Consider the following 14,101-nt stretch of genomic DNA (forward strand, 5'->3'; position numbering starts at 1 on the left):
ACATGTCGTGGGGTTGTTAACCAATGTCATAAAACAATATGTGTACTGACTGTTTAATGAGAAACTATTTGTTCTGTAAACCTTCACCTAAAGTACAATAAAAAAAGAAAAAAAAGCTATTTTTTAGAAAAATTTTTGATTTACAGAAAAATTACAAAAACAATTGGATAGTCCCATATAGTCCACACCCAGTTTCTCCTATAACTAACATCTTACTAAGATTAACATCTTACTAATGGACCAATATTGATTCATTATCATTAACTAAAATCTATTCTTTGTATTTAGATTTCCTTTGTTTTTACCTAACATCATTTTTTCTGTTCCAGGATCCCATCCAGGATACAACTTTGCAATTTAGTTGTCCTGTCTCCTTAGGCTTCTCTTGGCTATGACAGTTTCTCATATTTTCCTTGTTGTTTAATGACCTTTTGGTCATTTTTTAAAGTGATCTTTAAAAGTTTTGTTTACAGTGACGTCCAACACTTGGAATTATGAGGTCACATTTGCATTAATAAATAATCTATGTTAAATTACTTTACCGCTTTTCTCATTTTTCCTTTCCTGGTGATTTTTATCAAGTGACCTCTATATGCATCCCAAACTAGCCTTAACTGAGGATATTTTAAGCTAATACACCCCTTCTAAATGGGACTTAGGTCAAAATAAATGATGAAATGATTTTGTAAGGTCTGGAAAACAAACTGAATCTCTCTTTTCTGAGGGAATTTATTTTTTTAAATCCCCATTCATATTTGGTCATATATGATTATTTCCCCTTTCTTGAACAACTATTTAGGAAAAGCTTGAATTCATATAAATTCAGTAGATAAGGTTAATTTTCATTTTCACTAGAAGGAAAATAGCCAACTGTTGGAGTCTGCCTTTGTTTCTATGTATGTTTGTGTGTGTGTAGTTAATGAAAATTAAGTTTCTTACCAGTTTACTAGTTTATGGAAGTTGTTATCTTTTAATCCATGTTTTTGAGGATGGAGGATAGAAAACAGTATGATAGTTTTAGAGGTTATATTTTGCATTTGTTTCAAGTAGATATTAAAAAGTAAAAATAAGATTTAAAGTATTATGTTTAAGTAACTGGATAGAAGACTTTTATAGCAAGATAATTTTCTGAGATTTTAGAAAATATATTCTATTTTTTGTGTTTAAAAAAGAATAGTATTTTCAGTATTTATAAGAAATTGTGGTCTCATTAGCTTAGTAATCAGGAATTATAAAAATTAAAATATTATGTGTATTTCCTTTTACATTTGGCATACTTTTAGTCTCAATTAATTAAAAAGTCAAGTTTATCACAATTAATCCATTTTCCTACCTACTCCCAAATTCTAGATGGAATATTTGGGGTGAAAACTATGATAATGACTTGATATTCAAAGTAATGCAAAATTTAAAAAGTTACACTTGGTTTAGTGTTGTGAATGCTCATACAATGCGTGGTAGAGTTATTTGTCAAAGTAATTTTTAGCAAGTAGGTGGGTCAAAGTTTCTTAGACAGACAAAAAATCACTAGGTTACAGCTTTTAATTCTTTTTAACCATAGGCCCAAGAGGATGCTGAGAAACTTAGATCTGTTGTGATGCCCATGGAGAAGGAAATTGCAACTTTGAAAGATAAACTGACAGAAGCTGAAGACAAGATTAAAGAGCTGGAAGCTTCAAAGGTTGTGAAACATTTTAACCCACTTGCTTGAAAGCTAACATTCTGCCTTAATGCCATGAGCAATATTAGAATCACTGAGGGGAAAACACTGTAATGACTGTGCATCTTAAACATCTTGCTTTCTTTAAAATGCAGAGAACTGCTTTGAGGTGATTTTGCCTTTAGGAGTATTTTAAATAATTACAATAATGATGCTTGTGTGGCTTTCTCACAAAATTAGTGTTCATTTTCTTATTAAAATGAGATGTGAGCTCATTCATTTTCTTATCAAGAAAAATAAACTGTTCAAAGTTAACGTTGTATTCTGAAACCAGCCTCAGAATTGATGTTTTAAAGATAAAGTAGCTGTAGTATGCCTGGGTTTGTTGGCCATAAAGACACAGCAGAGGAAATACAAAAGGAAGGTTGAAAATTTTAATAATTAAAAGAAGGCAGGAAAGGAAGAAAAAGATAGTAAACAAAAGCTCAAAATAGGATTGTAAAAAAAAATGGGACTCTGTCAATAATTGTGGTAAATGTAAACTGATACTATTTAAAAAATCTAACTTTAAATTGCTAATAAGAGATACACTTAAATTAAAACCACAAGATAAGTTTGAAAATAAAGGAATAGATAAATGTGTCATGTAACTACTAACCAAAAGAAAACAGATAACGGCAGTTGTAATAGCAAACAGGTAGGATTTAAGGGAAAAAATAATTGAGATAAGGAGAGACCCCTCTAATAAACATCAAAAAGATATAACAATCACGTACTTGAATGTACCTTACATAGCCTTGAAATATGTGAACTAAAATGTGACAGTTACAAGGAGAAATTAACATTTGCAGTTATAATAGGAGATTTAAACTAACTTAGCAAATGATAGTGCAAGCAGGAAAAAATATTAGTAGGAATATAGAAGTTTTGAACAACCAGATTAATAATCTAGATGTAATAGACATGTGGAACCCTGTAGGCTATATTTTATACAATAGAGATTTAAAAATAGTAAATATGATGAACAGTGCCACACCAGTAAATTTGAAAATAGATGAAATGAAAATTTTCTAATAAAAGATGCATAGCTAAAATTATCTCAAGATAAAATAGGAAAGTTAAGGTAGTCAGTGACCATTAGATAAAGTGAGTCTGTAGTCAAAATCTTCCTTTTTCCTGTCTTCTCTCTCCCAAAAGACCCACTTGGTTTTGTTGGCAAGTTGTACCACACGTTCTAGGAAGAGAGAACCCTTATATTTTAAAACCTGGGTCAGAGAATTGAAAAAGATGCACAGCTGTCCAACTCATTCTGTGGAACTAGTATAACCTCATTAAAAACAAACAAATAGAAAGGTAGCATAAGAAAAGAAAGTTCTAGATCTGTGTCACTTAGGAATACAGGATCAAAAATGTTCAATAGTTTTCTAAAAAAAAAAGAATAAGAAAAATATATTTTATGACCAAGTAGGATTATTCCCAGGAATTTGAGAATGGTGTATCTCCAGGATACCTTTTATTGTAATGCATCACATAAAAAGATTGTAGGAGAAGAGCAATATACATTCATCTTGGATTCAGAAAGGCATTTGATAAATTTAAATACTCAATAAGCTAATAAAACCAAACCAAATCTGTTGCCATTGAGTCGATTTCGACTCATAGTGACCCTATAGGATAAAGTAGAACTGCCCCATACAGTTTCCAAGGAACGCCTGGTGGATTCAGACTGCCAACCTTTTGGTTAGCAGCTGTAGCTCTTAGCCACTACACCACCAGGGATAAGCTAATAAAGGGTTATTTATCAAGCCTACAGTGAACATTATAAATTAACAATGAATGTTTAGAAGCCTTTCTGTTATTATTAATTGAGCTGAACATTTATTGTAAGAAGTAGTAACTGATAAAATTAGTGGTTATATACCACTGTGTCATATCTGCTATATTGACTCTCTGTTACTGTCGACTGAATTATTATGTTGTCCAGATACTAGGGAAAGTACCTCACAACAGTCAGCACTTTGTCATAGCTTGGTTAGCATCTTTTTGGTTGGCTGGCAACCTACAGTGAAGCAAGAGATGGCAGCTTAAATACATAGTCATTTTAGTTCCTGACCAGCACTAAAACACTGTATTAATGGTCTAGGAATAAAGATAACTAAAAACAGATAAGCCAGCTGTTTCAGCTTTGAAGAAGTGGGAAGATATAAAAGACATGAAAATGACCTTGAATGTGGAATTAGACGTAACCATTGGAAAGATTTGAAAGTTAACTATGTGGCCGAAATTTAGGATGTACAATTTTTTAGACAGGGTAAAACAACTAATTATATCGTCCTAGATTTGGGGGAGGCAGGCTTGCATTTAATTCTGGGTGTAACTCTTTTCAAATATTAGACTATATTGTTAATATTCTGAGTGTTATAGTTCATTCAACAGAGATTCAGCATTTTTTAAAACAAGATGCTTTTCAAAAGCGTTCTGCGCTTGCCTTCAGGTTTGTGTTCATTACAATGCAAGACTAGTGTTTTTCCCATCAGGACTCTTTTAGTTTCTTCCATGAGTATATGTGTCTATAGAAATGTCTCCTTTTTATAAATTGAAGGCATTTGAAATTACTGCACCAAAATCAAAGAAAAGCAAACTTACAAGATTATGGTACCATTTTTATCCTTAGAAATTAGCTACTGTTTAAAAAAAAAAAAACAAAACCTGGTGTAACTGAGTATAGTATTTTTGGGAATGCCAATTCAAGCTGCCTTTTTGGAAAGCAGGGTGAAAAATTGTTATGTGTAATCTTAATTATGTATTAACTCTGGGTGATAGGATTATGCATAATGTTTACTGTTTAACTACATTATTTTCCCATAGTAAATATGTATTTGTTTTATACTAAAAATTATAAATGCTAATTTTTATAAATATAAATTTATGTAAATATAAATGTAAATTTCACCAAGGCACACTCAGAATTTACCGTTATACCTAAGATAGAAGTTGTTGTAAATTTTGATTTACTAGAATTGCATTTTGCTTTTAGGTTAAAGAACTGAATCACTATCTGGAAGCTGAGAAATCTTGTAGGACTGACCTGGAGATGTACGTAGCTGTATTGAATACTCAAAAATCTGTTCTACAGGAAGATGCTGAGAAACTGCGGAAAGAGTTGCATGAAGGTAAATACGTATTTTGTGTATTTCTAATCTTGTTCTGTAAGAGAACTATGTAAGTAAAACTGATATTGATTAATAACAGTGACAAATCTTAAATATCAGTTCAACATGTTAGTGATTCAGTTTTTAAGCTTTGCAGTTGGTTTGAATGTTCTCATGAAAAAATGAAGTTGTGAGTACTTACAAAGACACTTGGATTGTTAAGGGCTTCTCTTTCCTCCAAGACCCCAGTAGTAACTTCACAAGGCACAAGCTCTGGGCAGAAAGATAATAAGGTTGGGAATTTTCTGCTTAAACTGTTTTTGCCCCCAGACCCATTTGGATGGAGATGGTATTAGCAAAAGTGAGAATAGTGTAGAGGACAGACAGTGTATCCTGGTGTCCTTACATAAAACACCTGCTTTTAAGTGACAGTTGTGATTTCACTAGCCTGGCAGCAGAATGATGCAGAAATTGACTCTATTTACTAGGGTCAGGAGAAGAAGTCTCATCCCTTTCCCATTAAGATCAAAATAGACTTGTTTTCCATTCTTCTAGTGATTCCGATATAGCTGGGTTCCTAACCTGTGTGTGTCACGGGCCCTTTGGCAGTCTGTGAAGCCTTCTCAGAATAGTGTTTTTAATACATAAAACACAAAACATAGGATTTCAAAAGAAAACCATTGTACTATTAAAAAATATCAAAATATAAAAAGCCCCAAACTTATAATATAGTAGTAAATGTGCTTTTTAATTAATGCATTAAATTACACAAGGTCTAGCAGCAGTCCTAATAATTACTGTAATTTTGAAGTAGTGATGAACATAAATAATGTATTGAAATATATGCAACAACTATGATGAGGTATGAAAATATCTGATATCTGTTGGTGACCAAGCCATAGGTATTGTTACACTACTGTGATTTGTTGCGGACATTTTATAATAGAAGGAAATGCTAAATATTAGTTAGAGGTTAATGAAAATAAAGGCGTAACTTTTTTACTCATCTGAATGTATGGATTCTTTGTTATACTGTTGCAGGTTATGCTAGTAACATATTTTAATGTACAGGATTAAGACTGTGGTGATAGAGTCCTACAGTGAATACTTTTAAGTATATAAAATATTGTGGAAAATACAGCTATTTTGCAAATAATTTAGGTTTGCATATGAGATAATTTTTTTCAAATACTGGAAAGCTGAAATGACAAGCCTACAGAAGAATTTCACAAGGTTATGAAAGTAATCCAAACTTTGAGTGGGTCTTTGACCTTTAGAAAACAGTTTTCAGTTGTGCTGGTGCAGTCAAAAAGACACTCATACTCTGAAAGGGTATCCAGAAGAAATAGGAATTTCTGTTTAAACCATGTGCCCCAGCTATGTGTAAGTCACTGGGGCTACCAGACCTTCATAATATACCTGAAAAAGTATCTGACAAGGTTAATGAAAATGAGGAATGGAGATGGAGTAATTTCCATACTGAAACACACCATAAAATAAATTGTCTTTAAATGAAAAGAAGACAGATAAACATTAAGCAGCAGTGTAATTTACAGCTTAAATTGAAAGAATTAGATATGCAACTAAGTGCAGTTGCATATTATAGGTGTTCTACTTGGAAGTATGTTAGGATGCAGTAGTGCCACAGATGAAGAATGGTTAATTAGTTTGTTCTTGGGACAGATAAGTCTTAAAATAAGTTGTTCATAAGTGGAGTTTAGAAAGATGGGTAGGTATTTGCTGGATAGTCAGAGATGAGTGCGGCATTCAGGGCCTTCTGCATGTGGCATAACAAGGTAGGAAGTGTAAGAAAGTAGTTCAGCACAACTAGGATGCAAGAAGCAGTGGGACAAAATGTGAGATAGGAAAGGTAACCATGGGCCAGATCATGGAGACCTTATGCTAAGGATTTTGGACTTTATCATATGGGCAGTAAGGCACCTCTGAAGGTTTTTGTTTGTTTTAAGTAGCAGCTTTATTGAGATATAATTCACATGCCATAAAGTTCACCGTTTTAAAGTATACAGTTTAGTGGTTTTTAGTATATCTATGAAGTTGTACACCGTCACCACTGTCTAATTCCGAACATTTTCATTACCCTCAAAAGAAACTCTATACTCATTAGCAGTCACTCCCAATAGCAATTCTCGCTTCCCCTGACCCGTTGGCAACCACTAATCTACTTTCTATCTCTGTGGATTTGCCTGTTGTGGACATTTCGTGTAAATGGGATCATGTAACTTGTGTCTGGCTTCTCTGAAGGGTTTTAAGGTGGAGAGTGAGTGATAAGATCAGTTTAGCATTTTACAAAGTTCAATTTGACAATAGTGTAGAGGATAGAATAGAGGGGACAAGTCTAATTGCAGGAAGAACAAAAAAGGGACTACTGTTGTAGTTGTCTAAGTTTTAAGAGCTGACCTAAGACAGAAGCCAAGAGATGGATGTGTCATACTGCAAAGGAAGTAGAATAAGTAGGTCTCTGTTGAAAGGAGCCCTGGTGGCACAGTGGTTAAGAGTTCAGCTGCTAACCAAGAGGTTGGCAGTTCAAATCCACCAGCCATTCTTTGGAAACCCTATGGGGCAGCTCTACCGTGTCCTATAGGATTGCTATGAGTCGGAATGGACTCGTTGACGAGTTTGGTTTGGTTTTTTGTCACAGTTGAATATGTTGGGTGAGGAAAAGTCAGAAGTATAAGTTGTCTCTTCAGTTTCTGGCTGGGGTGGCTGGGTAGATGGACTGGATAGATGATGCTACCTACTCTTTCAGTAGAACGTGGTTGAACTGATAAATATCAACAATACAAACATTTTGCAAAGATTCTTTCATTTATCCTGAGAGGTCAAAACTAAATAGACTCAATGATTCTTGAATGACAGATTTATCAGAATGTATTAAAGTCAGTTAAAAGCCAGAATTCTCCTTAGCAGCAAGGATGGCGAGACTATGTCTCATACACTTTGGAGATGTTATCAGGAGGCATCAGTCCCTGGGGAAGGACATCATGCTTGGTAAAGTAGAGGGTCAGCGAAAAAGAGGAAGACCCTCAGCGAGATGGATTGACACAGTGGCTGCAACAGTGGGCTCAAACATACCTAGTATTGTGATGATGGCACAGGATTGAGCAGTGTTTCGTTCTGTTGTACACAGGGTCGCTATGAGTCGGAACCGACTTGATGGCACCTAACAGCAACTATGTCTTTGGTCTTTAGAGCAGTGTTTCCCAAAGTGTATGAGTTGGAATCGACTTGGCAGAAATCGGTTTGGTTTTTGGTGTGCTTTATTCCCTAGAATGCTTGTATGAGTTGCACTGTGGAGAGGGGATTTTTTGGTCAAATAAATTTAGGAAATACTGTATTATATATCATACCTCTACTCCCAAGAGAACACAGACATAATTAAGACTCTGTGCTCAAAGCCCTGCAGTAAAGAAGTCTTAAAATTTATTTAGCCCAGGGTTTATAAAACTTAGAGAGCACAGAAATCTTTTTTTCATATGTTCCTAGGACCACACTTTGGGAGACTTCTTTAGAGACATCGTGTGGGGACAGCTGCTGTGTCTACCTACGAGTTGCCCCTTGGTGCCAGTCAGGAGGCAGAGTCTCAGACAGATTGGGCCATTGGCCACACCTGGTCTGGTAGCCCTATGTTAAAGAAATTGCCTAGCATTAAAATTCCATGTTTTTGACTGGGGGGTTCCTAAACAGTTTGCCACCTCTTGGAGCAAGAGCGACAACAACACAACCAGTTAAAACACACGTGGCAGAAGGCCAATGACCAGTTTTTGGAATCTCAGCGTTTGCTGATGAGGGACATGCAGCGAATGGAGATTGTGCTAACTTCAGAACAGCTCCGACAAGTTGAAGAAATGAAGAAGAAAGATCAGGTGAATAGCAGTTTTGTAAGACTTGTTTGCTTCATTAATAGTGAACCCCCACCCCCACATCCCTATGATCACATGACTTTATAGAGATTAACTTAAGCTGAAACAAGGTGATTTATGCCATTTTAAAAAACACAATAGCTACGTTTGGATTTTATTTTTCAGTTTTTGAAATGACCTTTTTTGGGGAAAAAAAACTGATAAATTATTTTCTTCAGAAACTAGGATGCAACCGTGCCTATTTCTGAGAACATCTTTCCCTGCAGTGCTGTCCCGTTCTCCTAGGGCTCCTGAGTTGTGTAAATCTAGGCCAGCTCTTTGTGACATTGTTCTGAAAACCTCATCAGAAGGTGGCAGGATGGCGAGGGAGGGGCTGAGGGATGTGAAAAGGCAGGTGTTTGAGTGGTGCATACCCAAGGCCCTCTTTTCTCCTTGTCTTTTTTTTAAATTAATTTTTTTTTAGTTACATAATTAATACACAAATACATCCTCATGTTTTAAAAAAATTGTTTAAATACAGATAAAGTGAAAATCTTTGCCATCTCCCCACTCTTCCCTTCTCAGGAGTAACCATTTTTTGTCAAGTTTGGTAGGTAGACTTCCAGACCATTTCTGTGTGTTTATGAGTGTATATTTAGGCTTGTTTGTTTCTTTAATTTTCTTTCATACAAACTGTATCATACTGTAAGTATGATACTATAAATACTGTTTAAGTATTTGTTCTATAATTTATTTTCCACATAGCATTGTCTTGGGTATGTTTTCACATATGAAATCTATCTCATTCTTGTAAACTGGTAACATGGGTATACATAATAGATTTAATCCTTCTGGTAGTGACCATCTAGATGGTTCCCAATTTTTTTGTCCTTTCAAACAGTGTTGCAGCTAATATCCTAAAATATTTATACCACATCATATACATATATATGCATGCAGATATTTCGCTAGGATAGCTTACCTTGAAGTAAGAAATACTTTAAACTGCTTTATGTACTTAAGTTAGATTTTGGTTTTCAAAAGTTTCTTCCTTTTTCAGTTTCTGTTTTGTCTCTTAATTTTGACTCATTCCTCTTGTGTGTAAATAGAACCAACATAAGGATTTAGAGTCTGCCGTACAGATCTAACCATGCCCCTACTGCTGCCCAATAAAACAGTCTGAACTCCTAAGATGGTCATTTAAAGCCTTTATTAACATTTTTTGAGCTCTTAATATGTGCCAGCATTGTGTTAAGGCTTTGTATATAAAGCTCTTTCTCAAGCAGTTCTCAAAAAACGAAATAAAACTCTCCGTATGAGTAGGGAGTATAGTATTATTCTGTAGATTAGGGAACAGGCTGAGGGAAGTAATGGCAGATCTGAGGGTTGAGCAGCTCTGTCTGGTTCCAGCACACCCTCTCCCGTGTACCTCACTTGTCTTGTGCCTGCCCTCCGTTCAGTCACATTAGGTTACTCGGTATTCTCCCCCACGCCTGCCCTTCCCTCCTCGGTTCCTTTATTCATGCTGCCTTTCCCCCTGGAACTCTTCTTGCCTGTCTCCTCTCACACACAACTGACAAACTCATCTTTCTGATCTTTCAAGATCTAGCTGAAATGTTACCTCCTTTGGGCCCGCTTTCTTAGCTTCCTTAGATGAAATCAATCAATGTTTTTTTTTTCTCCTTCTGTAGAAACTTGTACACACTTGCATAATATTGTAATTGTATGTTTGTCCCTCCCCACTAGAATATTTTAGCGGGCATTGAAGGTACCTTATTCATCTTTGTTCACTGAATTATTACATCAACAGTCATTCCTTCTGTATTTCATATAAATTTGCACGTTTCTAATGGGTGTGTAATGTCAATAACTTCTTCCTATTTGTTTTCTGCAATAATCAGAAGAAATATTCTCTGTAAATTTTCCTTTCTTGGATCATTTGAAGAGACAGGGTTTTGCTTTCTTTTGTTTTACCTCACTTTCACATAGTATATTTTTCTTGGAAGTTGCTTCCTGATTTCTTCTTTATTCCAAGGTTCATACTTTGTGCCTAGGGTTTTAGAACATTTTGTCGTGACCAGAGGACCTTAGATGCGATTACAAAACAAACAAATGTAAGTGTCCAGTCTTCTTTTATCCTAAAGCTGTTTTCTTGTATTTGTTTTGAGTTGCTGAAGAACTATATGACTCATTAAATACAGATTACCTGAGTAATATTTTTTTTTCCCTAACTTTTAGGAGGAAGATGAACAACAAAGACTTAATAAGAGAAAGGATAATAAAAAAACAGATGTTGAGGAAGAAGTCAGAATACCAGTAGTGTGTGCTTTAACTCATGAAGAATCTTCAGCCCAGTTATCAAATGAAGAGGTATAGTGAATCTGTAATTAAAATTAGTGTATACAAGGATGTCATCATTTTCGGCTTACTTACCTATCAATAAATTACATTTATCATATGGGAAGTACACAGCTGCTAGTTTAAATTTAGGTAAAACAATATTTTCACTTAGTTTCGAAGGCATTATATGTAGCACTATTTGAAACACATTCCAGTCTCTCACTGTCTCTGAAATAATTAGATGTTCTTTTTTCAGTGGTTCCAAAATTAAAGCATTAGAAAAAGTCTTTAAATAATATCTGCAAAATCTTTTTTTGATACGAAGAATAAGTGTTGTTAATATTTTGAGCATTTTGTTTAAAAGAGATTATCTAAAGTGTTGAAACACTTAACTCCCTATAGCACACGCATGAGTATTAACCAGTGTTAGGTCTTATGCCTTGAGGATAGTGGGTAAAGTTTGGCAGACTGTGACAGAGTAGGATAGAGCATTTCAGGTTTTGGGAATGGAGAAGAGAGCCAGAGGTGGAAAGTGTAGGTGGTGTCCCTGCGGCCTCATCAGCTTTTACCCACAGTGTGGCAAGGGCCTGCTCACCAGGTTTCCTGTCTTCAGCTTGTCTTACTCCATTGCACCCTTAGCATTACAGCCAAATTAATTTTTCTTAAGTGCAGCTGCAGTCAGGCCACCCCTCTACTTAAAATCCACCACTGACTCCTACTACCTACATAATTAAGTACAAATTCCTCACCTAGACAGTAGAAAAAAACCAAAACCAAACCCATTGCCGTTGAGTTGATACCAACTCATAGTGACCTTATAGGACAGAGCAGGACTGCCCCGTAGGGTTTCCAAGGAGCGCCTGGTAAATTGAACTGCCAACCTTTTGGTTAACAGCTGAACTCTTAACCAGTATGCCACCAGGGTTTCCAGTAGAGGCCCTGCATGATATGGACTCTGTTTTAGCCAAATTAGTTGTCTTTTGCTACACGTTCTACCTGTCATGTTAATGCCTTTATTTGGAATGCTTACCTTCTTCTGCCTTTCTGAGTATTGAAAACCTACTCATCCTTTGAGGCTCATATTGAGATCTCATCTTTGAGAAAGGAAATGCTTCGCTAGTTGCCTTTAGGATGAAAACTAAGGTCCTTAGCTTGGCATAGAAGGGCCTTCACACTTGAATGGCCCTTTCAGTCTTACCCACTGCTTTCCACCTCACTATAGCCAGACCTGTCTAGTTACTGTCCATGCTTATGGGCCTTGTTTATATTTACTGTTCCTGCTGTTTAGGATTTCTTACTTCCCCAGCCCCTCCTCTTTTCCTGGCCAGGTGAACCAGTTTCAGTTAAATTAGAGAACTTTTCTTCCCTTTCAAAGATAACATGTTTCTGTTTAGTTTGCAAATTTAGTCTCAGCCATATGTCATCTACTTCCTGGTAGCTTTTATTCCCATGTGTATGGGTTGTTTGGCATTAAAAAAAAAAATTTTTTTTTAAATCCTATGAGACATTGAAAAGTATGGTGTAGTTGTTTTTCTACATTCTTTGTTTTGGAACAAAAACTGGGGACCACTTGCCCTGATTCTGCGTATTGTTTTAATAGTTAGATTCCCAGGATTCTGCAAATAGTTTTAATAGTTAGATTCCCAGGAAACCACTGTTATGTGGTTTTTGCATCATGCAGCTGAGTTTCCAGGAATGTGTAAAAAGTAATATTTAGGCAGGAAAATGGGAAGGGGAGATTTGTTGTGATTTACAGTTAAGTATTTTTCTTATTTTTGATTTTGTCTTAACAGATCTATGTGATATATTGTGCATAGCATTATTTCTTGATATTTATGTATCTTTTTCACTTTCAGATAGGATATTTTACAGTTTGAATGTTGAGTATAACTGTTATGTGTTTGAGAATCATGACAGTTTACTTTAGCCTTTTGGTTTAAAGTTGATATGAAATGCTTTGGAGACAGTCTGATTTATTGCTAAAGACGGTTAAAACTTGTAGGACTGCATATCTTCCTTAACCTGATGCTTAGAATATGTTTATCTCACTGCAAAAGTAATATCCGTTCATTGTGGAATATTTGGAAAGTACAGAGAAGGTCACACAAAATAAAAATAACTGGTAGGTAATTCTACCACCCAAAGTTAACCACCCTTAACGTTTTGGTATGTATCTCTTCTTTCCCCTTTTTTCTTTTTTAAAGATAACACATATGTGTTTCTATTTGCACATTTTAAACATAATCCAGATTGTAACTGTTCGTAATATTTTGTAACTTTTTTTCATTTAAATCTGTATTTAAGGTTTTGGCACACCATTAAATGTTTTCCCAAAAAATGATATTTAATGGCTGATAATATTTTTGCATGTAAATGTACCATAATTCGTTTAGCCAATACCCTACCCTAGACAAGTTGGTTCCTTTTTTTTTACTATAAAATGTTTCACTATTATGAATAATGCCATAATGCTATTATATATAATTCTTCCTTGTACAAAAATCATTATGGACATAACTGATTATTTCCTTAGTATAAGTTACTGGGAAAAGAACTGTTCAGTTCAAGGGCATAAACATTTTAAAGGCATTAGAACATATTGCTGAATCATCCTTAAGAAACATAACAGTTTATACTTCCCCTAGAAGTATATGTTCTCTCTCCTATTACCAATATGGTAGGCTGGTGTTCTAAAAATGGCCCTTAAAACTCTTCCCCTTCCCTCTTTGGTGTCACAGCGGTGCTGTACGTGACAGCAGTGGGCTCTAGGCGCCTGTGTAAACTACTAGAATAGATGGTTGTTTCAGTGTTTGTTAGGACGTTTATTTGGCTGTAGTCTCATTTCTTTAGACTTGCACTTTTGCCATAGCTGTCTTAATAGATACTAGATTTGTGTTCCTGAGCCATGTAAATTTCAGAGATGAGGAAACATTTTTCAAAAGAAAGAAATGGAGGAATTAGCATGAAAGTTGTGAACTCTTTATTATGCCAAGTAAGGATATTTTTTAAAACATTTATCTGTGTTCTGTAGTTGTCTCTGGTTCATAAAAGAAAGGGCATTTAACAACAAAAAGAGAAAGGATGTAATC

The 14,101-nt window shown here is 35.2% G+C and overlaps 1 protein-coding gene across 3 annotated transcripts in view; it reads left to right on the top strand.

Annotated features, from left to right (window-relative positions):
- Positions 1-14,101, top strand: part of RABEP1 (rabaptin, RAB GTPase binding effector protein 1) — a 121,640-nt gene that overhangs the window by 75,775 nt on the left and 31,764 nt on the right. For 2 of the 3 annotated variants that reach the window (XM_023731123.1, XM_023731124.1), the window contains exons 5-9: positions 1,562-1,681; positions 4,698-4,833; positions 8,518-8,696; positions 10,727-10,786; positions 10,911-11,042. In XM_023731123.1, the coding sequence (XP_023586891.1) occupies positions 1,562-1,681; positions 4,698-4,833; positions 8,518-8,696; positions 10,727-10,786; positions 10,911-11,042 (627 nt within the window). The remainder of the gene's footprint in view (positions 1-1,561; positions 1,682-4,697; positions 4,834-8,517; positions 8,697-10,726; positions 10,787-10,910; positions 11,043-14,101) is intronic. The other variant, XM_004376104.2, reaches the window with a different exon arrangement.

The sequence above is a fragment of the Trichechus manatus genome, unplaced genomic scaffold (genome assembly GCF_000243295.1).
Source record: "Trichechus manatus latirostris isolate Lorelei unplaced genomic scaffold, TriManLat1.0 scaffold00040, whole genome shotgun sequence".
NCBI lineage: Eukaryota > Metazoa > Chordata > Mammalia > Sirenia > Trichechidae > Trichechus > Trichechus manatus.